This window comes from Herpailurus yagouaroundi, unplaced genomic scaffold (genome assembly GCF_014898765.1).
Source record: "Herpailurus yagouaroundi ecotype Mexico unplaced genomic scaffold, PumYag 187, whole genome shotgun sequence".
Classification (NCBI taxonomy): Eukaryota; Metazoa; Chordata; class Mammalia; order Carnivora; family Felidae; genus Herpailurus; species Herpailurus yagouaroundi.
In genome coordinates, this window is record NW_024412418.1 from 29,502,659 (window position 1) to 29,530,003 (window position 27,345).

Here is a 27,345-nt window from a genome sequence, read left to right on the forward strand (position 1 = left end):
CCCCCCGTCACTTCATTTCTCTCCAGAGTTCTTATCACTGCCTAGCATACTCTAGATTTACCTGTTTATTGTTTGACTCCACCCAACTAGAACATGTGCCCCACTGATAACAAAGTTCTGTTTTATTCCCTGATATAAGCCTGCCTTCTAGAACAGTACCCAATGCTTAAATTTCTCAACTGACATTTGTTTCATGAATGAATGAATGAAATAAGGAATGAACAAATCGTTACCTGAGCTCAAAAAGCTGATGCATAATATGTGCCAAGGAAAACCACGGTAAATATTATTTCTAAAGCTGATTTAGTAAAAGTGATCTCTCCTCAATGGCATTTTCCCCCAATTTTTAAACATTGTGGTAAAAAACACATAAAATTTACCATCTTACCTAGTTTTAAGCATATGGTTCACTAGTATTAAAGACATTCACGTTGGCGCTCAATCAGCAACACCATCCATCTCCAGAACTCTCTTTGTCTTGTAAAACTAAAGCTATATACCCATTAAACAACTCCCCTCCCACCTAGCCTGTGGGCACTACCACTCTACTTTGCCTCTATGAATCTGACTATTCTAAATACCTGGAATCATACAATATTTGTCTTTTTGTGAGTGGCTTGTTTCACTTAGCATAATACTCTCTATGGTTTACCCATATTGTAGCAGGTGTCAGAATTTCCTTTCTTTTTAAGGCTGAATAACATTCCATAATATGTATATACCACATTTTGCTTTTCCAATTATCAGTCCAGGGACACTTAGGTTGCTTCTACATTTTTGCTCTCGTGAATAAAACTGTTATGAACACGGGTATGCAAATCTCTAAGAGCCTGCTTTCAATTATTTTGAGTATCTATCTAGAAGGGGAATTGCTGGATATGGTTTTTTATCTATTTTTAATTTTGTGAGGAACTGTCAATTTTCCACAGTGGCTGTACAATTTTAACATTCCCACCAACAGTGCAGAAGAGTTCCATATTTCTCCACATCCTTGCCAATACTTCCTTTTTCTGTCTTACAGCATTTTTTGACCCTCAGTCTTTCATTTAAAACATCGTTTGTCAGGTTAAGCCATAAATAATAACACACACATTAAAGAAGCAAATATAAAAGGTAAAGAAAATAAGATTTAAGGATAAATCCTATAATATGCCCCAAAGTAGAGAGCTAAGAGGAAGAAGGATGAAAAGAGATGAAATAGAATAAATTACATCCAAATGAGAGTAAATTTAAAACTCCAGCAGCTTCGATGGGGAGCCTGAGTAGCTCAGTCAGTGAAATGTCCAACTGTTGGTTTCGGCTCAGGTCATCATTTCACGGTTTCGTGCGTCCGAGCCCCATATCAGGATCTGTGCTGACAGCATGGAACCTGCTTGGGATTCTCTCTTTCCCTCTCTCTCTCTCTGCCCCCCTCCCACTAGCACTGTCTCTGTCTGAAAATAAACAAACAAACAAACAAACTACAGGAGTGTTGAAAGGTAAACATGGCAGCCATGCCAGTGCTATTTTGTGATTTGTTGATTTTCTAAATCCTAAAAATAGATAAAGGGCACAACTCTCTAGCCTCCCTCATGTCTTGGCTCCAAAGCCATAAGCTGTTCCAACCTGCCCTAAAAAAAAAAATAAATAAATAAGTGGTTTGCTTGAGGCCAAGAAAATCATCACAGGATATACTTACACTTGATTCCCTCCCCTCCACTGTAAGCTGCTCAGCCTAGGTGGCTATGACATGAATGTCATTTAATACCATACACTCTCTGGGTGAGACGGGAATTATCCCTTTACCCTCCCTACCTCACTAATAGGCAGGGATGATATCTGCCTCCTCTGATCAATGCCACATTTTTAACATAACGGAGTTAAAAGGACGACCTGCTTTGGGGGGAAAAATAGCTTTCTTGATGAGAAAATTTCCTAAGGTTTTGGATAATCCATAAGCAAGATCTCTCTGGGCACACTGCCTCAAAAATTCATCAAAATTCATACTCAAATGAGTATAATTTGAAAGCATTTTCTGATGTCTTTTAGGTCTCTAATATCCCAGCTATTTGAACCTTCTGATACTTTAATGCTTTCTCTACATTTAGCTTACCAATCAGAATGGGAAAATTAATGCCATAAGGGGTGAAAAATTGCTAGCTGATCTAGTATATACATACTCTTTGAATTTTAAAGGACAAAGAATTCAAATATCAATTTGGAAAATATACATCATAAACTAGGCAGGGGCTTACTGGAGCACCTCTGTCTTGTTACAAAGTCTTTCTTACATAACTAGGCAGGGTCCTTATACCACCAAGGTATGTGCTAATATTTCACAGCTCTTTAGGGATCTACTTCTCCCTGAAATGTCCCTTAATGAATAAAACTTGAGAAGCTGACGTCTCTCTCTCTCTCTCTCCATGAATCCTTAAGCATGTATACCCCTTGGGTAGGGCTGCTCTGAGTTTTGTGTTATAAATCACTCCTAAGCTAAAGTGAGGAAAGCATTGACCACTATCATAACAGAGGAAAAATAAAAACATGCATGTGATAAAGCTAAACAAAGACACAGAGGCAACTGGATGTTAATACTTCTCCAAATGGTAAAAGCTATAATCATACATCCATAGCAAAGTATATTTTGTAGCCATGAACAGTTGTATTTTTTAAGTAACTTTACTAATCTGGGCAATGCTCATGAAATAAGTAGAAGAATTAAACTACCAACTGGTAGCTGCAATGTGAATTTCAGAATGTAGAATACAGACATAGGCATAGAAAACTATATGGGAAGAAATATTCCAAACAGGGCTATCTGAATATCTTAATGTTACTGCAACATAAATATATTATAATTATGATCTCTTTTATAATTTTATTAAACTTGGTGTTTTCTTTATACATCTCTCTGTGTGCTGCAAACTCCCTCGAAGGACATTTTTCAACTGCCAAAGTCCCCATCCTGGGTCCCAATGTACACCAAGCTTCTGACCTTCCATGCTCCTCCTGAAAGCAATGTGTCCTATGGCCACCCCAAAGGAGTAACTAGATGCCAGCCATCTGGTCTGATAAATGCCAATGGCATTCACAGTTTACGGGGCTTCCCTTTTCAGGAAACAAACTTAACTTCTTAAAGATAATTTACAGAATATATTCCAGAGCTCTGGTCTACAGCAACTTACAACTAATAACTCCAGAAGGCAATTGTTTTCCTTGAAATAAAAGAATTTATTCCTTGCTCATTATAAGCCACTGGAAAATCTACTTCTCACTGGTCTCCTTAACCCATCAGCATGAAGTATCTGACAACAAGTCTGTACATCCAGAGAATCTGGACACTGTCTACAGAGATTGAGTTTCTCAGGACAAGCAGCTTTCCAAATGTATTCCAAGGTACCATGGTGTCCTCTGAAGTGCTTCACGAGCCATTTGATGAGAAGAGGGAGGATAAGGAAATTCCGCAAACAGGTTTTAGGGCTTCAATATTAAGCACCATATAAAGTCAGTCATTGGGTTAGGCTCTTTCATATGTTGCAACCTTAAACACAACCCTCTCTCTTGGTGTTATAAACTGAGACATGGAACACTGAAAGGATCTCCCCAAGATCCCAAAAACTTGTAAATGGCAGACTTGAGAATAAAATAGGATTCTCTTGGCTCCAAACCTCAGCCTCCTTCTTTCTAATAAGTGGGTGATGGGCATTGAGGAGGGCACTTGTTGAGATGAGCAGCGGGTGTTGTATGTAAGCCAATTTGACAATAAATTATATTTTAAAATGATAATTTTTACAAAGTTAAAAAATATATAAAAAATAACAATGGTCATTTGTTACCAAGCAGCTGCAGACCATATTGCATTACCATTTTGAAGGCATCTTCAAAAGAGCTCTGAATAGAGGCTGCATTTGAATCTCTGGAATTACAAGTCCTGCGTTTCTATCTCTGCTCTGCTACTCTCTAAGCCTGTGATTATGGGTAATTCCTTAACCTCCCTACATTCTCAAGTCAAATTCCTCACCTGTAAATAGACACAGTAATGGCTATCATTTATTGGACATTTGCTTTGTGCAGAGCCCTCTTCTAAGCACTTCATAAATATTACTGCATTTGCTCCTTGCAATTCTGGGAGAAAGATGTGTCAGAAGTTGATTCAAGATGATACTGCTAACAAATGCCTGGAGTTAAGGCCAAGCCTGTCTGACTCAGAGCCTTCTTCCTTTCCCCTTCTACACAGGCAAGTACTAGGTCATTTTGCAGACCAACAAACACAGGGATGGATCTATTTCTAAAGCACGAGGTACCCTATTACTTCTCAATTCTTCTTCTGGAATTTCCCACCCAACATGAAAGTCAAACTCCTTCAAACACCTTCCTGTGGAAAACACATCTGTCCCCCACGTAGTAATTAATACCTTTATTCTGGCACCAAGGCTCTTTCCCACATTGATTGCCCATACCTCACAATTTAACATTTAGTTATATGCCCTATAAAACTGTTCTCCTTAAATGTAAATTTTATGTCCCCCAAGGAGACCATAACCTCCTCGAGGTCAGGAACCATATCTTACATAATTAAGGAATTAGAATAGTAGTTTGCAAGGTTGTTACTAAACTCTTTTCAAAAGAAAACTTTTATTTGGAATCCCAGCTTCTCTAAAACCTATTGAGCTAGTTAACCTTGATTTTTTAAGGTCCAAAGAAAACTGATGAGTTGGTGATATTCATTCAGTGAGCTGGTAGCAGGATCAGGACTAGAATCTATGTTGCTGGATTCTCATCCAGTGGTTGCTTTGCCGTGGAAAATCCCAGGCCTGTTCCATGTCCCCTCTGCATCTCTGTCTCAGTCACAGTGCAGAAAAGAACTGGACCACACCTGAACCTAGAAGTCCTTCTGGGCAGGTGGAACTTACCCATCGGGTCACCTTCCAGGATCCAGCATCAGAATTCCAAGAGTCCTTTAACTGTCATGTTGGCCAAATTCTCCAGAAATATGCTGAAGCAAAGCCACTGCTTTACGTCTCTTTACTTCAGACCCATCATCTATGTCACTAAGGATAAAAGGCATTAGCACTACCAAGTCATAAACATTTTTAAAAATTTAACTTAGTAGGATGAGAGAGGATTTGGACCAAATCAACTTATGTTACCTCTGTCTAGCATTTTCTGTTATTGTGATTAACATTGTTCTGATATTAAAACACGATGCAGATTCAGAGCATCATATTCTATTCCATAGAAAATCTGGACAATAAAAAGTATAAAGAAAAGATATCATATATACCCACCCACTCAGGTACTCTGTTACCTATTTCTTTGGGGGCTATTCCTTGCCTGAGTTTCTGTGTGTCTGTGTATGTGTGTGGGGGATTATATGTGTGTTCATACATAATTTTTATTTACTATTTTAATTGGAAAGCAGTATACATGCTGCTTTGAATTTCATAATATACAGTGAGAATTTTCCATTGACACAGAATATTCTTCTAAAATTATTTTAATATTCATTGTATTTCCATATATGGCAATCTTGTCATTTATTTAATCAAACTTCCATTAGTTTATATTTAGGCTGCTTTCAGTTTCTTTTCTTATAAATAAATGGAATACATGGCTTTAATAAAAATCTTCTCAGGTAATTGTGACTGATTGTTTCCTTAGAATAAGTCGCTATAAATATTTCTAGGCCTTTTGATAAACAGTCAAATTGCTTTCAAGAAAGTTTCTATCAATTAACATTCCTGTCAGCAATGTATGAAGGTGACTATTTGTTGAACCATCTCCAGAAATGGGTGATTAAAATATATGTAAATATATGGTGTGTATACACACACACACACACACACACACACACACACAAAGAATCACATACCTAATTACATCTCTTTTAGTCACTCCTAAGCTTGCAAGTGTTTTCAAGACTTTGACTATACTCTTAATAGATGCTGCCATTGCCTACACAATTGTAGATCCATATACACACACGTGTGCACAAAAACACACACCCCCTTCCCCTTTGTTGACAATGGAACACAAATTCATTTAGATATCAGTTAGCTAAGTACTAAAAAGGAAGCTGAGATCTACTCCAAACTTAGGGATAAATCTTGATTCAAGCTATTTCTTTTTTTCCATGTTTTATTAGTAGGTATATTAAACAGGTTTGACCAATGAAACGTGAAAACAAATCTGCTGGGGACAGCCTTCTGATAATGTTCTCTTTGATATTAAAAAAAAAAGTATTCTAAAAAGGGAATCCTCTTTCCCTTCTGACTTTGGGACACAATTATGTCAAAATGTGATGCTTGGAGTTACTTAGCCCTTTTGAGACCTTTAAGGGAGCTATATCAAGTTTCAAACTGCCATGCTGAAAATAAAAACTCAAAACAAAATCTGTGTTGCTGATGATGTTATGGAGCAGCTGAATTAACTAACTCTGGAAACACTGTCCCTCTAGACTTTGTTATGAGAGAATATATTTATCATTTAAGCCAGTAGAGTCTATTTTTTTTCATTCTTTCAGCTACACTTATCTGAACTGATATGCCTACACTGTCCTACTTTATCCTTCACAACTCTGTGAGGATGTATAGAGGATACTGAAGAAGCAGCAGAGAACTCAAGTGGTTTTCCAATTCATAAAGCAAGCAAGTGGCAGAGCCAAAGCTTTCAGCCTGTAAAATTTATACACTAATTTATACACTAGATTTTTAACCATGAAAATTTAGAGCTTTCACTCTGGCCCAAGAATAAGTAATATATTCTCAATTACCGTGAAAAAAAATCCTAAAATGCCTCACTATACCTTTAAAAAGTATAGAAATACCTATGCATATGCATTTATCAAAATCTTTGAGATGGAAACAAAGAACATAAGATAGCTTATTAGGTTATTAAAGAGAAATGTCTATGCATTGTGTCCACTCAAATGTGGACACAGCAGGGTTACAAGACCAGCCTCAATAATGCCGTAAGTGCTAACGCATCCTTAATCAAACTCCTTTTATGTGAAAGCTTAATTGTGATTCTGCATGCACAATTCCAACAATAGAGTGTACAGAAATATTAACAAGGCTTCCTGATGAACTTGGATCAAGGGCAACACAGTACTTAATAGGTTTGTGCACAAACACCCTGGGGGCAAGCCCCATCATTCATCCTAGCTGCTCTTCAGCAGTCAATGGTCCTAGATACTTTACAATAGTGCTGGTGTAAGAACTCCCTCCCATTTAAACCTCGCAAAGAAGCCGAACACTGCACAAATCCTTCAGATTTATTTTCACCCTGAAACCTCAAGGGAAATGCCTTTCGGGATCCTAAGATATATTTGCTGATTAAAAAAAAAAAACACTTTAGCATTATTTTAACACTACTATTACTAAATGCAATAAATATGTGGCCTTTGACTTTTCCAGGATTACATATGGAAAACTGAAGTTGCCCTCAAACACCAAAAGTTCCATGAATTTGTACCCTACACAATCCCTGTTTAGAGGAGCCTCTTCATTTTTTCCCTTTTTTCTCCTTTTGTTGACTTTGTTTCTTTCACATGCCATGGCAGGGAAGGAAGCCTAGTCACAAACATATGTGCAAGTAATGTAGGTTTCTATAATTTCCTCAACTTAACTTAATGAATTTTTCTCATATTCTTCTGGACAAATAGGGTCGTATAAATGCTGTCTCGGTCATTTTGAGAATTCTCTTCTTCCATCAGGTTGTGTCATGACTCTAGGGGACTCCAAATGAGCAAGACACTGGCAGAGAAGAAGTCTACTTCTTTACCCAGAGAACACAGGTCGCCCCAGAGAGGTCATCTATCTTTCGAGCTCTTTGAAGCATTACAACAATCATGTCACAGAAGATTCAGAATCTCCTCAAAAGGCCCCACCAACAGAGGCATCCCATAGCCATTCTCTCTCTTCAGTCCTATTTTTTATTTGTAACTCCAATATAGTTAACATACAGTGTTATATTAGTTTCAGGTGTACAATATAGTGACTGAACAATTCCATACATCAGCCAGTACTCATCACAACAGGTGCACTCCTTAATCCCCATCACCTATTTTTACCCATCCCCCCACCTACCTCACCTCTGGTTCTCTGTATTGGTTCTCTGTAGTTAAAAGTCTGTATCTTGCTTTGTGTCTCTTTTCCTCTTTGGCTCATTTGTTTCTTAAATTCCACATGAGTGAAATCGTACAGTATTTGTCTTTCTCTGACTGTCCTGGTAGTTCACTGAGCATTTTATGCTGTAGCTCCATTCATGTTGTTGCAAATGGCAAGATTTCAGTCTTATTTGTGGCTTACTTATGGTATACATATACCACCTTTTTATCCATTCATCTATCAATGGACTCTTGGGCTGTTTCCATAATATGACTATTGTAAACAAGGCTACAATAAATAGAGGGGTGCAAATTAGTGTTTTTGTATTTTGGGGGTAAATATCCAGTAATGTGATTTGAAGAAGTTCTTTACTGTTTTCCACAGTCATTGCACTAGTCTGCATTCCCCCCAAAAGTGCAAGTGGGTTCCTTTTTCTCTATGTATTCGTTAATACTTGTGTTCTTTTTTTTTTTATTAGTAGCCATTCTGACAGGTGTGAGGTGGTATCTCATTGTGGTTTTGACCTGCATTTCCCTGATGATGAGTGATGTTGAGCATCTTTTCATGTATCTGTTTGCCAGATAGATGTCTTCTTTGGAGAAATGTCTATTCATGACTTCTTCCCATTTTTTAATTGAATTATTTGCTTTTTAGGGGTTGAACTGTATCATTTACTTATATATTTTGTATAATGATCCTTTAACAGGTCATTTGCAAATATCTTCCCCCATTCTGCAGGTTGCCTTTTAGTTTTGCTGATTGTTTCCTTTGCTGTGCAGAAGCTTTTTATTTTGATGTAGTCCCAAAAGTTTACTTTTGCTTTTGTTTCCCTGGCCTCAAGAGATATACCTAGAAAAACACTGCTATGGCCAATGTCACAGAGACTTCTGACTGTGTTTTCTTCAAGGATTTTTATGGTTTCGGGTCTCACATTTAGGTATATAATCCAATTTGAATTTGAAAGTGGTTCAGTTTCATTCTTTTCATGTTGCTGTCCATTCTTCCCAACAACATTTGTTGATGAGACTGTCTTTTCCCTTTGCATATTCTTTCCTGCTTTGTTAAAGATTTATTGACCATATAGTTGTGAGTTTATTTCTGGGTTTTCTGTTCTGTCCCACTGATCTATGTATCTTTGTGTGTGTGTGTGTGTGTGTGTGTGTGTGTGTGTGTGCCACCACCATGCTGTTTTGATTACTACAGCTTTGTAATATAACCTGAAGTCTGCAAAAAGTCCAGCTTTGCTTTTCTGTTTCAAAATTGCTTTGGCAATTCAGGTTCTATATACATTTTAATACTTTTTTGTTCTAGTTCTGTGAAAAATGCTGGTGGCATTTTGACAGGGATTGCATTCAATGTGTAGACTGCTTCGGGTAGCATAGACATTTTAACAATATTTCTTCTAATCCATGAGCATGGAAAGTCGTTTCATTTCCTTGCATTGTCTTCAATTTCTTTCATCAATGTTTTATAGTTTTCAGAGTATAGTTTCACCTCTTGGTTAGGTTTATTCCTAGGTATCTTATTACTTTTGGTGCAGTTGTAAATGGGATTGTTGTCTTAATTTCTCTTTCTGCTACTTCATTATTATTGTATAGAAATGCAACAAATTTCTGCATATTTTGTATCCTGCAACTTTACTGAATTCATTTATCAGTTCTAACAGTTTTTTGGCAGTCTTTCATGGGTGTGTGTGTGTGTGTGTGTGTGTGTGTGTGTGTGTTTACAGAGAGAGAGTGCAAGGGAGAGGCAGAGAGAGAGGGGGAGAGAGAGAATTCCAAGCAGGCTCCATGCGGTTAGTGTGAAGCCTGACCTGGGGCTTAATCCCAAGAACCGTGAGATCATTACCTGAGCCAAAATCCATAGTCGGACACTTAACCGACTGAGCTACCCAGGTGCCGCTCGTGTGTTTGTTTGTTTTTTCCTATATAATATCATGTCATCTGCAAATAGAGAAACTTTTACTTCTTCCTTCCTGATCTGGATGCCTTTTATTTCTTTTTGTTGTCTGGTTGCCATGTGTTGGACTTCCAGTACTATGTTGAGTAAAAGTGGTGAGAGTGGACATCCTTTTCTTGCTGCTCACCTCAAGGGGAACACTCAGTTTATCCCCACTGAATATGAAATTTGCTATGGGTTTTTCATACGTGACCTTTATTATATTGAGGTATGTTTCCTCTAAACTTACTTTGTTGAGGGTTTTCATCATGAATGGATGTTGTAATTTGTCAAATGCTTTTTCTGTATCTGTTGAAACGATCATATGCTTTTCATTCTTCCTCTTCTTGATGTGATATATCACATTGATTTGTGAATATTGAACTCCCCTTGCATCCCAGGAATAAATCCCACTGGATCATGGTGAATGATTTTTTTTAATGTACTGTTGGATTCTGTTTGCTAAGATGTTGTCTTACATATCCCAGAATGCAGCCCTGGAGGCAGGGCCCTTCCTCCAGAAACTGTCCAAGTCTCTTCCTTCATTACCTCCTGACCCTATACTACCCACTCTGGTTTTTCCAGTCTATAGTAGAAAGGACAATTCTCCTCCCTTTGGATTCTTCCCTGACATTCTCTGATTTACAAAAAGCAGACTGCATAACAGAATTACCTGGACCTTTAAACAAACTGAAGCCAGGTCTCAATCCTACACCAAATGAAAATCCAAAGTTCTAGGAGTAGATCCCAATACAGACTTTTTCCTCCATGTATGTATGTATGTATGTATGTATGTATAGATATATAGGTATATATATATATACACACATATATATGTATGTATATGTATATATATGTATATATGCTGAGAACCTCAGCACTAAAACATTAGGACTTTGGAATCCTGCTTTTGTACTGTCACATCGTTCCTCTAGATGGGGAGGCAGGTAACACCGTCAACCACTTATTTAAAGTAAGGGAAGAAAAAAAGGACATACTGGCCAAACAAATCAAAACAAAGGGAAAATGTCTCATATTGATTATCAGAGCTTTTGGCTGTGTTATGGAATATCCAAAAGTACAGGTCTTATTTTGACTCTCATTCAATATATCAATAAATGTTCTCGGTCATCTTTAATAAAAAGTAGATTTGCATCCTAAAGCATCTGATAGAGCATTTTTCACTAAAGTGAAGGCAGTCTACAGATCCATAGCTGGAATGTCATTCTTAAACCTGGATCACCTCTTCTGAGACTGAGAACCAAGCAATTAGTAATCTGTCCCTTTAATGCTGCCAAATAGTCAAAAGTCATTAAGAACAAGCATGTCCAAAACAAGCACATGCTGTGTGTTTTATAGGTAAGGATAATCAGTATGAAATTTACTACCATGCTCTTTCAAGTTGCAGAATGTTGTATTTTGGCCCTATTTCATATGGCTCTGCTCAGTAAATAAAAAACCAGGTACCTCATAGTTAAAGTGTTCTGTGTATCATCCTTAGGAAAAAAGCATTTTCCAGAAAACGTCTAAAATTTCTAACAGTTAATTTTTACTCCTAAGTGTTTTAAACTGTTGTCTCACCTCTTTTCATTACAAGGTACTTAACTTAAACCATTAAATTAATAGACTATTATTTGTCTCTAACTTCAACTAAGCTTACTTGAAGTATTTCAAACATACACTTCCTTCAAGCTTTCTTCCATGCCAATATCAAGAAAATAAAAATCCTTTTAGTGAGGTAATAGAAATCACATGGGATATATGTTATCTCACTTGTTCCCTTTATTTCTTACCTTCATGGGAAGTTTTTGGCATAAAAATGAATGCTTCCCCATTACTGTCAAGTACCTGTCTTATTGCTGCGGCTTTTGTCATAAATCACAAGTATCCTCCTTTAAAGCTGCCTGAGTATCCAATGATAACGTCTTATCAAACAACCTCAACACAGGGAGTTTAACTGGGGATAAATGAAGGTCAGAGACCAATAAACCAAGCAGGCTGACCACTCCAAAAATCAAAAGGTACAGAGAAGAGAAAAAGCACCCCACCAAGTCAATTTCAGGGAATCCTCCCGTTTCAAAATTCACAAAAGAGCAAGGGCAACTCGGGGTTCCCTTACAGGAGAGAAAGTGATTTAGACTCACACAGATTCTAAGGCAAAAAACTAGTCCAGTGTCAAGAGTCCAATCCTTCAGACTTCACCCTTTCAAAGGGCAATGGAAACTTTCCTAGAAAAAAGTACAGAGCCTCATCTATAATATATGGTCATGTCAGGGAATCCCCAGCCTCTAAGGGTAAAAATGAAATTACAGTACATTTTAAGTTACAGGCAAGCATTCTCAGTGTTGAACCCTCCTAACTTTATTATCCCATGACATAGAATTTCTTTTTCAATTTTTAACAAGATAAAGAAGGACGAAAGAGTTAAAGCTTCTTTTCTGTTTGACATACTGTCTTTCCCCTCCGGCATCAGGTTTGGCATCTATTTATTGTCTCAGGTGCAACCTTTCTGAAAGGGCTGTGGTTATCGGCATAAACCCTGGAACAGTTATTTCAGGGTTTCTTCTTTGAAACTTGTAAGAGACAAACAGCTAACATGGGATTAAACACCCAATACTCAACTAAATTCTACTAAAACTTTCAAGACAGATTGATTTGGCAAACACTGGAATATTTTTGAGAGTGAATGTACATTTGAGTTTTTTCATGTGAAGATGTTGCCTCATTAACCATGAACTCTCTGGGCACAGAGGTCATTTACCACTATTCTCAACCACCATATTTCCTAACACTCATGACTGACACTAATTATGCATTAGATTCATGAATAAATGGATGAAGCAATCAGTTATTGAATAATCAATCTATTACCAAAGTTACTAGATCATCTTTAATTCTAGGCTAATTTTTGGTTGAATACAACTTTTCAGTATTACTACTGACTTCTAGGAAGCTAAATGGCATCCTAAAAGAAAGAAAAAGTGACCTAGACATACTTAGAAGACCAACTCAACAGTGACAGGAGAAACTGATCCAGGACAGAGTCTAGGATGATCTTTGGAATTCAGGAATGCCAGTAATGACAAATGCTCTATCAGGAACGTGGGGCAAACAAAGGATGTCTTCAGGCCTGTCAATTTCTCCCAGAAATTTATCTTTGGAAAATGAAACATCTGAAAAGACATCTTACAGTGGCCGATAGGTAGTACATACCTTACTTACTGCCACATGCAAATAATCACTTAGAGGAAGAAGTCTTCTTTGCCAATAAAGAAATGAGAGAGATTGGCGGTGGGGACCTGATCCACCTTGGAGAGTGAAGAGCACCTTAGCCCTAACAGGCTCACTTTCAGGATGCCAAGGTAAACGTCAGAGTTCCAGCTTAATATGAAAGCATCTAATGGAGGCCTTGGAATCTGGTCTAGAGGAGAAATGGCAGTGAGAATGCTTGTCTCTTAGCTCTCTTCACTAGATCCACATTCCACACTGTAAAATCCTAAACTAATCCATTCACTGCATGCTAACAAGCCCCAGGAAACTCCAATAGCTCCTCTTGGTTTGCAAAAAATATTCCAGACACTCTGTTCTAGAAATCAAGCACCTTTTCCTTATTGCATTTTGCTTGTCCATCAGAGCACTTAGTACAGAAGTGCTTAATATCTTTATCCTTTTGAGACTACTTTCCCCAACACATTGTGAACTGCTGTTGAAAAAAAAAAAGGTTATTTTAATGAACAGCTTCTCGTGTCAAAGGAAACAAAGTTTGTTGAGAATCTATTAAGTGTAAGTCACTATGGTATTCATTAGCACCATTCACCAAATATTTTGGTTTTCTAGCCTTCCAAGCACCAAGTAGGAATTGCATTTCCTCATCTCCTTGTAGTTAGTTAGGTACTGGTGATTAGTTCTAGTCAACTAGCAGAGGATAGAAAGGATATGTTGTTACTCCCTGACAAGAACATATAACAACTGTTACAAGACCCTCCAGGCTTTCTTTTCCCCATCTTGGCAATATTCCCAATACTGACTATTCCATCAGTCAGTTTTATGATTACTACAATCAGTAGTAATTATGATGAGCAGAGCACGCTTTCTGTTGACCAGTGAAAAGCAAACAACACGTTGTTATTTTAAATCAGGAATATTTGGGGTTTTCACTGCAGCACATCCTATCCTGATGGCACTGATGACAGTGCCACGATAAATGTTTTCACATATACAATTTGGTGTCCTCAATAATCTAACAGTTACGATACAGCAGATAGGAGCCATTTTTATATAAATGAAATTTAGAGAGGTACATAGCGCAAGCCTAAGTAGTCCTGCACATTCCTTCATTCAATAAGCATTTGCTGAGCACTGCTCTCTGCCCAGCTATGCTCTCTACCTCACCCCACAGCCCCCACCCCTCCTGCTCCCCGCCCTTGGCTGTTTTAAATAGCCAAGATAGGTAGTGAGCAAATGGGAAAAGGTTGCGGCTCCCGGATGTTACGTTCTAATAAGAGACAATTTTTGAAAATCACATATAAAAAATGAAAATTCTACATGGTGATAAGTGATAAAGAATTACAACCAAGAGATAGGATAATGGGTGGCTAATTATACAAATCAGAGAAAGTCTCTCTGGGCCTATCATTTTTAGGGTGACACCTGCATGACAAAGGAAGAGCCAGTTATGGGGATGTCAAGAGGAAAAAACTTCTGAGACAGAGCTCACGCAAAGGTCCTACGGGAAAACAAGCACGTTGAATGGGGAAAAAAAATAAAAAACCTCCAAAAGTCAGCGTGGCCACCACATAATGGACAAGGATGGAATTGGTACAAGATAAAGTAATAGGGACAGGAAGGAGAATAACCACATAGGGTTTCATATAAAAGTAAGTATGGATTTGATTTTCTGTGTAATAGGACACTACATGAGAAATTTAAGCATATTTGTAGAATTCTTATTTTTGAAACTTTGCTCTGGCTACTGAATGAAGAGTGAGTTACAGTGGAGCAAGAATGGAACACAAAGTCCAGTGTGGTGTCAGGGGTCTAGTAGTTTGGTAATAAAGCATATGGGCAGAAGTGCACACATTTAGGACAGGATGTAGAGGGTAGAGTAAGACTGGTGTTTGGACTGAAGGTGGAGGGGCAAGAGAAGGAAAGGAATCCAGTATAACTCCTAGCTCTCTGGCTTGAAAAACTGGGTAGATGAGGCTTTCATTTGCTGAGATGGGGAAAATTGAAAGAGGAAGTTTACCAACATGGAAAGAAATCCAGAGTTCATTCTTAAACAGGTTAATATGAAATGCCTCTTAAACATCTACATGTGGGTGTTAGTTTGAATAGGATTCAGAAGCTCAGAAAAAAATACTGTACTCGATAGAAACTGAGAAAGTATCGACGGAGTGCTGTGAAAGTCCTACATGAAATGAAGGCATCTAAAAAGTATATGTAGGTGAACAAAGAAACAGGATCCAGGGCAGAGCTCTGCAGCAGTCTACCCTTTAAAAATGTGAAAAGAGAAAGAAAAACAGCTAGGGAGAAAGACAATCAGGAAATAGGGAAAGGCAAGAAAATAATGTGTTTAAAAGAGAAAGGTGTGGTCAACGCTCAATGCTGTTGAGAGGTCCCAGAAGATAAGACCACTGGATTTAACAAAATGGAGTTCAAGGCTGACCTTGATAAACACAACCTCTGTGGAATAGTGAGCATGAAAGCCTTCTGGGGAGGAGGTTAAGGAAGTTATGCCAGGTGAGCAAATGGAAACAAGGACAGTAATCAAAATTAAGAAGTTTTGCCATGAATAAAAGCAAAAAGATGGGGCAGCAGGCAGGATGGAAACTGGGATCAAAGAAAGTTTCTTAAAGAAAAAGACCTTACTCCCAATTCCAACCTATGGAAATTCCAAATCCCTCATCAAGACTTCAGAAACTCCTAGAAGGAAACTGTTGTGATAGTGATGTAGAAGTTTACGTTGGGCGCACGGATAAGGGACAGGAGTAATTACTTCAGAGTGAGTACCTCTGTCTCTGAGGTCTCAACATCCTATACACACATTTCTGCTGTGTATACCATGTTAACTTGCAGTCCACCAGGGTAGAAGGGGAAGGGCTCATCCAGCATGCAGGATAGGTACACTTTGCTGAAGATTTGAAAGGCATAAGGAAAACTTGCATTGCCTACTGAATAGCAAAACAATGAAAAAACCTCACATTAAATATTCCCACCCTTAAAAGCCCTTTCAGTTCTCCTTCCACAGGGAGGTTTTCAATGGTCCTCTGTCCTTCACAGCACCTGGTCTTCTGTTCTCCGACTAGTGACTGTTCTCTGACTCCCTCTTGTTTTTCTTTCTTTCGCTCTAACTTACCCATTCCCTCTGAGACAAAACATACACACACAAAACAAAAACTTCGTGCATGTATGATGTGTGTTTGTACAGGGTTTTTTCTGCAGAGCTACACAGTATCTTGTTTTGTTTAGTAGGGGGGATGCTTGGGTACCCACTGATACCCACATCCTTATCTTTTGCTTTCTAAAAGCAGTTGTGGAACCAGTTCTATAAACAATACATTTTCCATCTCTTTCCATATATAAACCACCAGGCAGGGCACCTATCCCTAAGAGGCTTTCAAGAACCGCCAAGCTCTGGTCTTCCTCCCTTAATGAAAAAGTAAAAACGGGCAATATTCTGATACAATTTCAACAAGCTCTCTCTACACAGAAGGACATTCATCAAGGTTTATCAAGTTGCATGATATGTGATGCTGTGTTGGGAGAATACTCACTGGTTCCTTCTAACCACAGGGTTACAGTAAATCAGGATGACCTGGATTTACTAAGAACAGAGAAACCATCATAGAGAACATCAGATTTTCGTATTGTGTTGGTTTACAGGTCGCAAAGAGTTTTGTGCCCCTGTTAAAATGTTTAGATCTCAGCATGCTATGTTTACACAATCTCTTTTTTCTCCAGGAACTTTAGTTATACTACATAATAGATAGATAAATGACACTGGCCACCTGTGGCCATCAGAAACCTGCATCAATCTGGAATCACCAGCTCCTTAGCCAAAAAATAGCAACCTATACATATACAGAAATAAATGGAAAAGGTTGCGTGGACATATAAACATGCTTCCCTAACTTTTGCAACTTTCTGCACTTCTGAAAAGCTCATTTGCAATAAAATACACTGACAGTGGCTGTCCATTCTGAGTGAAAAATTCAGTGTAAAAAAATTTTTTTAAGTTTATTTATTGTTGGGGCACCTGGGTAGCTCAGTCGGCTAAGCGTCCGACTTCAGCTCAGGTCATGATCTCACAGTCCGTGAGTTCGAGCCCCATGTCAGATTCTGTGCTGACAGCTCAGAGCCTGGAGCCTGCTTCTGCTTCTGTGTCCCCCTCTCTGCCCCTCCCCTGCTCATGCTGTCTCAAAAATAAATCAAAACATTAAAAAAATTAAAAAGCTTATTTATTTTTGACAGAGAGAGAGAGAGCACAATGAGGGGAGGGACAGAGAGGCAGAGGGGATAGAATCTCAAGCAGGCTCCAGGCTCTGGGCTGTCAGCACAGAGCCCGACGCAGGGCTTGAACTCACAGACTGCGAGATCGTGACCTGAATCGGAAGATGGAAGCTTAACCGACTGAGCCACCCAGGCACCCCATGAGTGAAAAATTCAGTCTATATGCAAACGTTATTGGGAAAAATGAAGATGCAGGAATCAAGGAAAGGTAGAAAATGACTGGCATTTTATGTTTAAGGGGCAGTTTTCTTATAGGTTACAAACTGGTTAAAGATATTTGACCAAAAGAAGAACTTTCTACAATCCCTAACCAAGTTACAGTTCATATCTCCATATACATAACTGGAAGTATATTGGACCCCCCCTCGCCCCCACACCAAATGCCTCACAAAGCCAGCATTACTCAATGAGGGCACTGACCACACAACCCTGCAGTTCCAGTTTAGTGCTGACAGCCCCGCCATATAGGGGAGACACCATCGGTATTTGTCAATCAAGAGTCTTGAGCAGCTCCCCTATTTGCCCAATCTCTGCTCACCAGATACTCCTTCTCCCCCTCTAAATCGAATCTTTGTCTTTTCCAGTGGGGACAAAGTACATTTTCTTATATACGAAAACATTTCATCATGATGGAAGGAAAACGGATTGATACTTTTCTATTCTTAAAACTGATCTCTCTACATCCCTCAACGTTACTATAGGCAACGGGGGACTTCAAATTCAAATCAAAGACCCGAGCATGCATGCGCACACACACAGAGATACTAGGAGTAGAAATAAATTGCGCAGATCAAATTTCTTTTATCACTTTTTTCTCTAAAGGTGAGGGTAAAATAATGCAAGAGAAAAACCAATTAGGTGGCAACACTTGGGTCTAAATTTAACAAAACACAGATGGGGCAGAGAAGGGCTGAATCAGAAAAATAGTGTTGGTTCTTCAGTCTCACCTGTACAGGAGAAGTCATCCACGCGAATGTATCCCGGGATACAGTCACAGCGATATAACCCAGGCAAGTTGACACACACAGTATTGGCATGACAGTAATGCATCTTAGCTGCACACTCATCAATATCTGAAGGAGGAAAAAGAAAAAAAGAAGCAATATCACAGTGAGGTGAATGACGGAACTATCATATAACCATGTTGCAATGAAATTTAAAAAGGCAAATGCCCAACAAAGCTAGGAGAAAATGCAAGATGCGTTAAACACAAAATCTTAAATGCAAATTCAGCTGCATTCAAGTGCATCAGATCCCATCTTGAGCTGAAAGTATTTCCAGAAAGATGCACAGTGAGACGCAACAGCTAAGAAACCTAGAGGTATGAAGACTGAATCTACTATTACTAATCCCTCACCACGGAGGATGCTGGATTTAAACATCCAAAATCAAGGAGTTCTATGTCCAATGAGTTGATACCAATTAATATTTATTAGATGTCCACTGTACATGCTGTAGCTTTTATCAGGGAGATCAAGGGAATCCAGGCTTCTCTGCTCATGTGTCTTACTAAGACATGCTTTAATCCATCTGTTAAAAAATGATGGTGCAGCCAGTTTCTCCCATGGTGTATTTTGAATACAGACAGCAGCTGTGGTCTAATGCAAACTGATGCCTTTCATCCCTTGACCTGGAGATTCATCCCATGAGACAGAATAATGGGCTGATTCAGCAAAAACATCTTTTTCTTTCTGGAACAGAGGTCAGAGCATCCCTACTTTCTAATAAGCATTCATGGGAAGAATTAGAATCACCTACGACCTTAGTACAGAGTTTAATTGAGTCTTTTCTGGAAGTTGTTTTCAGAAATGGCTTTATGCTCATTTTACTCAGACTGCTTATGTGTGAAGGAGAGGAAGGGGGAGCAGCACAATGTAAGAACCTAAGACAGACAATGTGAGTTCTTGTTCTGGTTCTTCCACTGACTAGCCTGTGACTTCCATTTAACCAGTTTGAGTTCCAGAATTCTCGTGAATTGGTCATGCAGGCCAGTTCTGAACCTACATCTTTAAACTCCTTATCTAATTTAATCCACAAACAATTCCACGATCACAGTACAGCACTACCCACATTTTGCGGTGTAGACAACTGAGGCTTAGAGAGGTTAAATACGTGGCAAAAATATATACCATCCTGTTAGAACATGCTACACCCAGGAGTGGAACTCAGAAGTCAATCGTTTAGGATGATTTACTTAATGAAAGCACCTTGAAGATGATAGTCAACCACAGTGTTACTATTAAGGTAATCGCTGAAGTCCTAATACGCTTCATGTGTAGAAACAGAAGACAAAAACACCTATAATCTCACTTATCTATATTAAAAGTAAAAGTAGATTGACTTACTTCCTGATAAAACACACTGAAGTAACACCAGATTCTTTTAAGCACTAAACATCTCTCAGCCTATAAACAAAAGTTATTGTGCAGTAATCGAGGTCCTAGAAGGACACTTGCAGTTAGCAAGACTTCCATAACTATAAAGAACAAAACACCAGAAATTAGAGAAATGATTCAGGCAATAAACCAAGTGTTATACTTGCACAAGATCATGTGCTTTCAAAGATGATCCAAGACAATGCACAATTAAAATAAATGGACAAAAGGAATATTAAAACTATATAATAAGATTACATCAAGCTAAGGTGTGGAGGGAACTCTCCCACAAACTGAAGACAGAATAGTAGCTGCACATGAGCATGAGATATGGTTTGGATCTCTCCGGCACCCAGGACATTAGAATTCTTTTAACAAGTCGGTTCCTGGCATCATTTAAGCATTTTTGCTTCACAGACCGGCGGATACCATAAAAGTCAAGAGGAGTATTTCAGGAAAGGACTAACGATTATTTTTGTCACCTGCTGAATAAGATAAAGACATAACTAACCACTGGATTTGGCAAGAAGTAGTTCACCGCTGACCTTGACCTAATAAGAGTAGATTTGGGAAAGTGGTAGAGAAAAGCCTGACTGGAGTCCATTAAAGAGAGAATGGAAGATGAGGGAAGAGAGAAAAACAAGGAAAACTTTTTGAGATTTTTTTTTTTTCCCATAAGGAAAAATGGAGGAGCAGCTCTAGGGAGACTTGGTGTAGACAGAGTCTTATTTACAGATGGAAGAGATCACAGCACATTTGCAGGCTGTTGGGAAGGATTCAATACAAGTGAAGCGAACTGATGATATTGAAGAAAGAGATCACTGTAGGAGCAAAGTCCTGGGCAAGAAGGCAAGAGGGACTGTGCTCCAGCATGCAGATGGAACACATCACCTTCAAAACAAGAATGAAGCTGAGAGATGCAAAAAGGTGGAGACGGCTGCCATATTTGGTGGCTGGAAGACAAAGTAGTTCTCCCTCACTTATTTTTATTTTCTCAGTGAATTGCAAAGAGAGGGTAACATCTGAGAATCAAGAAAGGGAGGGCATATTGGATATTTAAGGAGAGAGGAAATGGTATTAAAAAAACAGTCGTTTTGAAAAAAGGAACAAAAATTTACTAGAGCATGTGGGAAGGTGGCTGAAGAGCTACTGTGATTTGCAGTCAAAAGTGCATTAAGTGACAGCAGTCAGCATGGCCATGTGTTTTCTCCAGTCCCATTCAGATATTTTGGGGCAATAGCACGGTAGGTGGAAAGTTAAAGGAGTTTTTATGCAAATATAATGGGTAAAGACAGATAGGAGGGAATTGAGGGTATTCAGAAAGAGGTGACGATAATGAAGTAGGAAGGAATCTCGGCTATTGAGGAGAGATGTGAGGACATGAAGAAGGAGGTAGACAGCTGTAAATGCATTAAAATTAGGAGTGGATGGACACTGTGTTACACTCCTGAGATCTCACTTCAGAACTAAAGAATTTAATCCCCCAGCTAAGGGGAGTACTCCCTGCTAACAATCTTCAGCTGTTATCCTTTTAAGGAAATTGTCCTTGGCCAATGAGAGATTATACAGTCACAGTCACACTTGAATCCTGGGAGCGACCTACAAAGACTAGTTCTCATTCATCCCGAACTCAAGAGAATTCTAAAGGACCATCCAGATTTCAGAGCACTCAGTGAGACTTTGCTAACTTTTCCCTCTGCCCAATCCTACATTATTCCCTTCCCCAGAGGCATTCATCCCTATGGCACTCTCTAATAAACTTCCTGCACTCCAGTCTCCATTGCCAAGTTTGCTTCTGGGGGAACCCAAACTGCCGCAGCAATCCTAATGGAGGCAAGGTGTAGTTACCGTGAGGGTCTAGAACACATGAGCTAGAAAGCCAGAGGAGGGGTTACAAAGCACTGTGCCTAACATTAATATTTTGAAAGTGATTCAGTTATTGGTGATTACAAGGTCTTTCCCAGGACTATGGGGGAGTGGAAGAATAGATCGTTGTAAGTGAGAGGCTGGGAACACCAAGAGAAGCCAGGCACTGGAGGAAGTTGGTTGGCATTAGTGCTGTTCATCGAACAGATATTAACAGTTTTCCTCCTCCTGAGCACATCACACAACTGTGCTTCCCCACCCTCTTGGAAGCTAAGCAGAGCTGTATGAGTGATCATGAAGTCTGAACAAAGCACAACACTTCCAGGTGGAAATATTAAGAGCCAGCGCCTGACTTACCACATTTTCTTGGTCTGGCGTTGGAAATCATGGAAGCACAAAGATGGAGACTCTTTGAGCCTGGGTCCCTGAGTGAGGCATAGGCAACCAGACAAGCTTGGTGAACATGTTGCATGAACTAGAAATATGCTTTCACTGATTTAAGCCATCGAGCCCACCCTGGCTGGTATAGAGGGTGACTAAGAACAGCATCTCAAAAATGAGATCTTTAAGCTTGATCTTAAAAGATGCACAGAAATTCACCACGTAGAGACTGGAGGTGGGGGAAAAGAAGGGAAACTACAGAGACTAAACTTTTTGTCTGTGCAGAGTCAGGAAGGGAGAGAATCACTGAGTCGTGAACATTAATTAGCCCTCTGCTAAGCCCTGAAGCAGAGGATGAACAAAATGCCACCACAAACCTCACAGCCTGGCAAGACATTGAGCAAAACTTGTTAAGTCCTACCAAGAATGTGAGATCTTTTACCAGGGGGCTTTGATCCAGGCTGAGAGGGCCAGAGGAGCAGTCTCTGTGGAAGTGAGGCTTCATCCAAGACCTAAAACACAAGTCCAACAGGTAAAGGGGAGAAGAATAACATACCAGACAGAGAAGAATGAGAAGCATTAGAGGAAGGAGCTTTGTCTGTTTAAAGTACAACTGGAAAGATAAGCTCAGGCCAGATCCTGCTGAGCCTTGTGGGCCATGGGAAGGAGTCTAGACTTTAATCAGGGTGGTGACATGAACCAATTTCTGTTTTTAAAATATCAGTCAGCTGTACTGAAGAAAATGGATTGGAGCTGGGCAAGCTGAAGGCTAAACACGTTGGTATTTCACTCACAGAGAGACGGCCACACTGAACTCCATCTCATTCTGCCGGGGTGCCCAGGCATTCTTTAAGATGAGAAACTAGTCAGGACTTGCCTTAGAGGCAATTCAATCTTCAGCCCATGGGCCACAGCCACCAACCAGGCTGCTGACTGCAATGAGTGTTTCCCTGTCATGGACCCTTGTCAGCTCCACCCAGAGAGAAACTCCTGCTTCATTTCCCTGAGGCCTCTGGATAACTAATGAGAGGTATCTGCCTCATCTAGATTTGAAGGACTTACTTGGCTGCAACAAGCTTATTTTGATTCAAACAGCCAAACCATTGCTCTTTTTCATAGATTTCAAAGGCCCTAAATAAAACTATTTTCAAAAACAGAACAAGGGGATGGTGAGAAAACCCCAGTGAGAATTTCTCCCATAGACTTACCCAACCTTTACTCTCTACATGCATGGGGTCTCACACAGGACCCCGGGTCATACATCCCTGCTGCTATGGTGAAGTGTCTTTTCAGTTGGTTTCGTTTTCAATTCATATCACTGATAATCTCAGCTCTTGCATATGTCCTAATTTCCAGGTACCATTCCAGAAAGAGACAGCACCAAATAAAGCAGAAAGCTTGACGAATGTACCAGAAAATTCAACTGTTACAACCTTATCTTTGTTGCTTATCCCCCATCATGCAAACACCAAATATAAAAACCACCTCGTGGTATAACTAATGCAGAGGGGAGAAAAAAAACTGTAAAGTGTTTAGAATCAGCTAGCTGGTTCCCTTGGGACGAGGAGCTAAAAGCAAGGAAGGAATTGAGAACTTCCCTGGTTTTAGGATGGGGCTGGAGATAGAACGGCAACACATTTGCCAAAAGAAAAATTGCCTCTCTATCGTCAGGGAAAGGCACAACCCTGCAGACAGTTTAAGTAGGACTCAAGAGTGCTTCAAAAGCAAATCTGATTATAGAAAGAATCAAAACAGAATTAACAAACATCTTCAGAGAATTGAGATATCCTAAGAAAACAATCTTGAGAACTAGTGAGCTGAGATTTTTAAAATGAGCCTAAGACGAACGTTGGCTTATTGTTCACAAAGATTCTGAAAGGTAATGAATAATTACAAAAACAAGCACATGAACACACGAACACAACTGCCTAATGAAAGAATGAACTGAAACTCGGAGAAAGAAACTGCATACGGCCCAAAGCACCAAAGATTTTAACCTGAAAGCCATCCAACCTTTGTCCAGGTGGTGCTGATGCTCTGCCTGAAGCAGATTTCTTTCTCAAGCAATGGTCTTTCCAGGTGTGATATTCACCCAAAAGCCAGAAGACAAGAAAAGGCTAAGCCTGAGGCTGAACCTCAAGGTGTGAGTTGGACACACTCCAGTCCAGGTTCAAGCTAATAAACGTCTCAATCTGTCTAGGAAGTTGTTATAAGAAGAACCACAGTTAACCTGACTACTGGAGGGATGAATGGACTAAAAACAAAAACAAAACAAAACAAAAAAAAACCCCACACCATTAGGCCCAGGGTAATACCAAAATGAGTAAGAGGTTCAATGTATATAACCTCATAGGATAAAATTAGGAACAGCCCCCCGGCACCCGGCTAATCCTCAATAAATAGCTGTCATTTCTTTGTATCAGATACTATGCTAGGTATTTCACAGATGGCATCTCATCACTTCATGTATTCCTCTTGAATTAAGTAGGTAGCCCCACACCATGATGAGGGAACTGAGGCTCAGATTATTAGGTCACTTGCCCAAGGCATGAAGTCAGTAAGCATAAGAGCCTGGGCTTAAATCCACATAGTCTGACTTCAAAGTGGGCACTGTTCTCATGGTGCCAGTTCTAGCCCTCACTAACAATTCCATCCTAGGATTCTGTTACATACATCTGATGCTGCCAGGAAGCATATGTAAACAAGATCTTCAAATTCTAGGTCTGCGTGCAATGCCGTTCATAACATTTGGTCTGGTGTTACACTCTGTTAAAATAGCAATGCTACATCATGCATCACTGCTTCTTTGGCTCTTTTAAAGAGATCTTAACACTTTCACACTTAAGGTTCCAGGGACCCGGAGCCCCAAAACAGGTAGGCGCCTTCTGCTCCCAGCTTTTTTAGCCCACAGCTTGATACAGTCTTTATGCTGGTAGCTTAAGACTGACTGCCTCCTATAGAATTAGAAACTAGAGACAAAAGGCCTGGTTGTTTTCTTCTTTTTAATATTTTTAGAGAAACATCTATAAACCCGACTGCAGTATATATCAGCTCGAGTATAATGGGGCTCGAATTACGATTTATTCGTATAGATTGCTTGTCACCTTTGAAATATTAGAGCTCATCTTCTGGTGGTCTTTTGAGGTAATAAAAATACATGATTTATGTCCCTCCCCAGGATGGTGAAGTAGTTTGTTTTCATTTTAAAAAGGTGTACTTATGGACTTTAAAACAAAACTTGATGTGGCGTAATGATTCTTCATACATCACCAGCCTCCATCTGCATAAGAGTTCAGAGCAAACACAGAGCCAAATTTGGCATTATCATCATTAAATTAGAGTTCAGGGTCTGGGTAGCAAAGACAGAAGCAAATGTAAAGAATTCTTTTAATAAAAATGTGTGATCTACTCAGACTTGCTCCTAAGAATGTCCTAGAAAAAGGCAACGTCCGAAGGTTGGACTCAGGGGGTTGGTGGGAGGTGGTTATGCCTACTCTTCATGCACATTTAAAAAAAGAAACAGAAAGAGGAAAGAAAAGCAAGACTTACTGAGACTGTTGTCTGTATCAAGCACTGTGGAGATCCTATCTCATCATTCCCATCCCATGCACTAGCATCAACAACTACATATAGGGTACCTAGAATTTCAACTCAGATCTCGGTGACTCCAAGAAGCATACTTGTTCCACTCTGACTGCTGGACCAAGAGCCCTGGAATGACAGTCAAGAGGAAAGCTATCCTCCTGCTTTTTCTGTTAGCTAACTATAGCCCTGGCAGGTCACTTCTTCTTCTCTAGACCTTGGTTTTCCCATATATAAAATTAGGGACTTGGACCAGAGACTATCTAAAGCCTACCAGTTCCCTGTTCTAAAGTTCTTGACAATTCAACTTTTTCTGTCCACAGATCATAAAAGCCTGCTTCCGAAGCACTTTCTCTTGAGCTACCCATCTCTTCTCCTGTTTTAAGAAGTTGACAGATGCTCCAGATGCCTTTCCCAAGATACAGGTCCTAGAAAATACTATTCAGATGACCTAAGTCTTCTCACTGTTCTTTCATTAAGTGTATCAACTGAGTTGGCATCTCTCCTGCAAACCAAAAGCAGCCAGAACTAGCAAACATATATTCACAAAAAGCATGGATCTGGGCAAATTCTCCATAGACAAGTAAGGTAACTTGCAGAACAATTCTACCAGACTTTAATCTCCTGTCTTCGCAGACATCATGACTTATAAAAACACAGTGGCAATGGCCAGTAAGTTGTTATATTAGAATTGTGAATACTCTCCATCTGTGTCATACTGGATATTTTTTTAAAGTTGGGGCCTATTTTATCTCCGACTTGCACTTATAAAAATCCAGTCAGGCAGAAAAAATAGGATTATGCCCTTTTTCAGATGAGGGAACAGAAGCCCAGAGAAGATAGAAACAGAGCCCCAAACATATACAGATAATCATTGAGCTGATAACAGAATCAAGGTCTTCTAGCTGTGAACTAGTGCTTTATCCAATGTTCCACGTTTCTCTATAATTACAGTTTTCTTCTGAAGCAAGGGGAGAAAAACAAAATGCCTATAGAATTTAGGAATATAAACAATATGCCTAACAGAAGCCAGGTAGCTGGTATCTATGCAAAATACACCCCTTCCACAAAGAAATAAAGTGTCTCTCATTATTCATAAAACATACATCTATCTTATTTTCCTACTTCCAAGAACAAAGAAATGGCTCTCTTTTATACGGAAAAAGCACAGTATGAGGCCAATAACACATAAAAAGGGACACTGAACCTCAGTGGTGGAAAGATGACAGCAAGAGTTTGGACTGTGGACAATCAGAGCTCCTTCTGGATAATGCCATGATGGAGTAATAAGGGACATCATTGCATAGCACTTACTACGTGCTAAGCACGGTTTAGAAATGTTTGGGGGGCGCCTGGGTGTCTCAGTCTGTTAAGTGTCCAACTTAGGCTCAGGTCATGATCTCACCATTCATGAGTTCGAGCCCCGCGTCGGGCTCTGTGCTAACAGCTCAGGGCCTGGAGCCTGCTTCAGATTCTGTGTCTCCCTCTCTCTCTGCCCCTCCCCTGCTCATGCTCTGTTGCTCTCTGTCTCAAAGATAGATAGATACATAGGAAGGAAGGAAGGAAGGAAGGAAGGAAGGAAGGAAGGAAGGAAGGAAGAAAGAAAG

The 27,345-nt window shown here is 39.5% G+C and overlaps 1 protein-coding gene across 2 annotated transcripts in view; it reads right to left on the reverse strand.

Moving 5' to 3' along the window:
- NELL1 (neural EGFL like 1) overlaps nt 1-27,345 on the reverse strand; it is a 901,918-nt gene that overhangs the window by 466,872 nt on the left and 407,701 nt on the right. For both annotated transcript variants that reach the window (XM_040495621.1, XM_040495620.1), the window contains exon 13: nt 18,482-18,607. In XM_040495621.1, the coding sequence (XP_040351555.1) occupies nt 18,482-18,607 (126 nt within the window). The remainder of the gene's footprint in view (nt 1-18,481; nt 18,608-27,345) is intronic.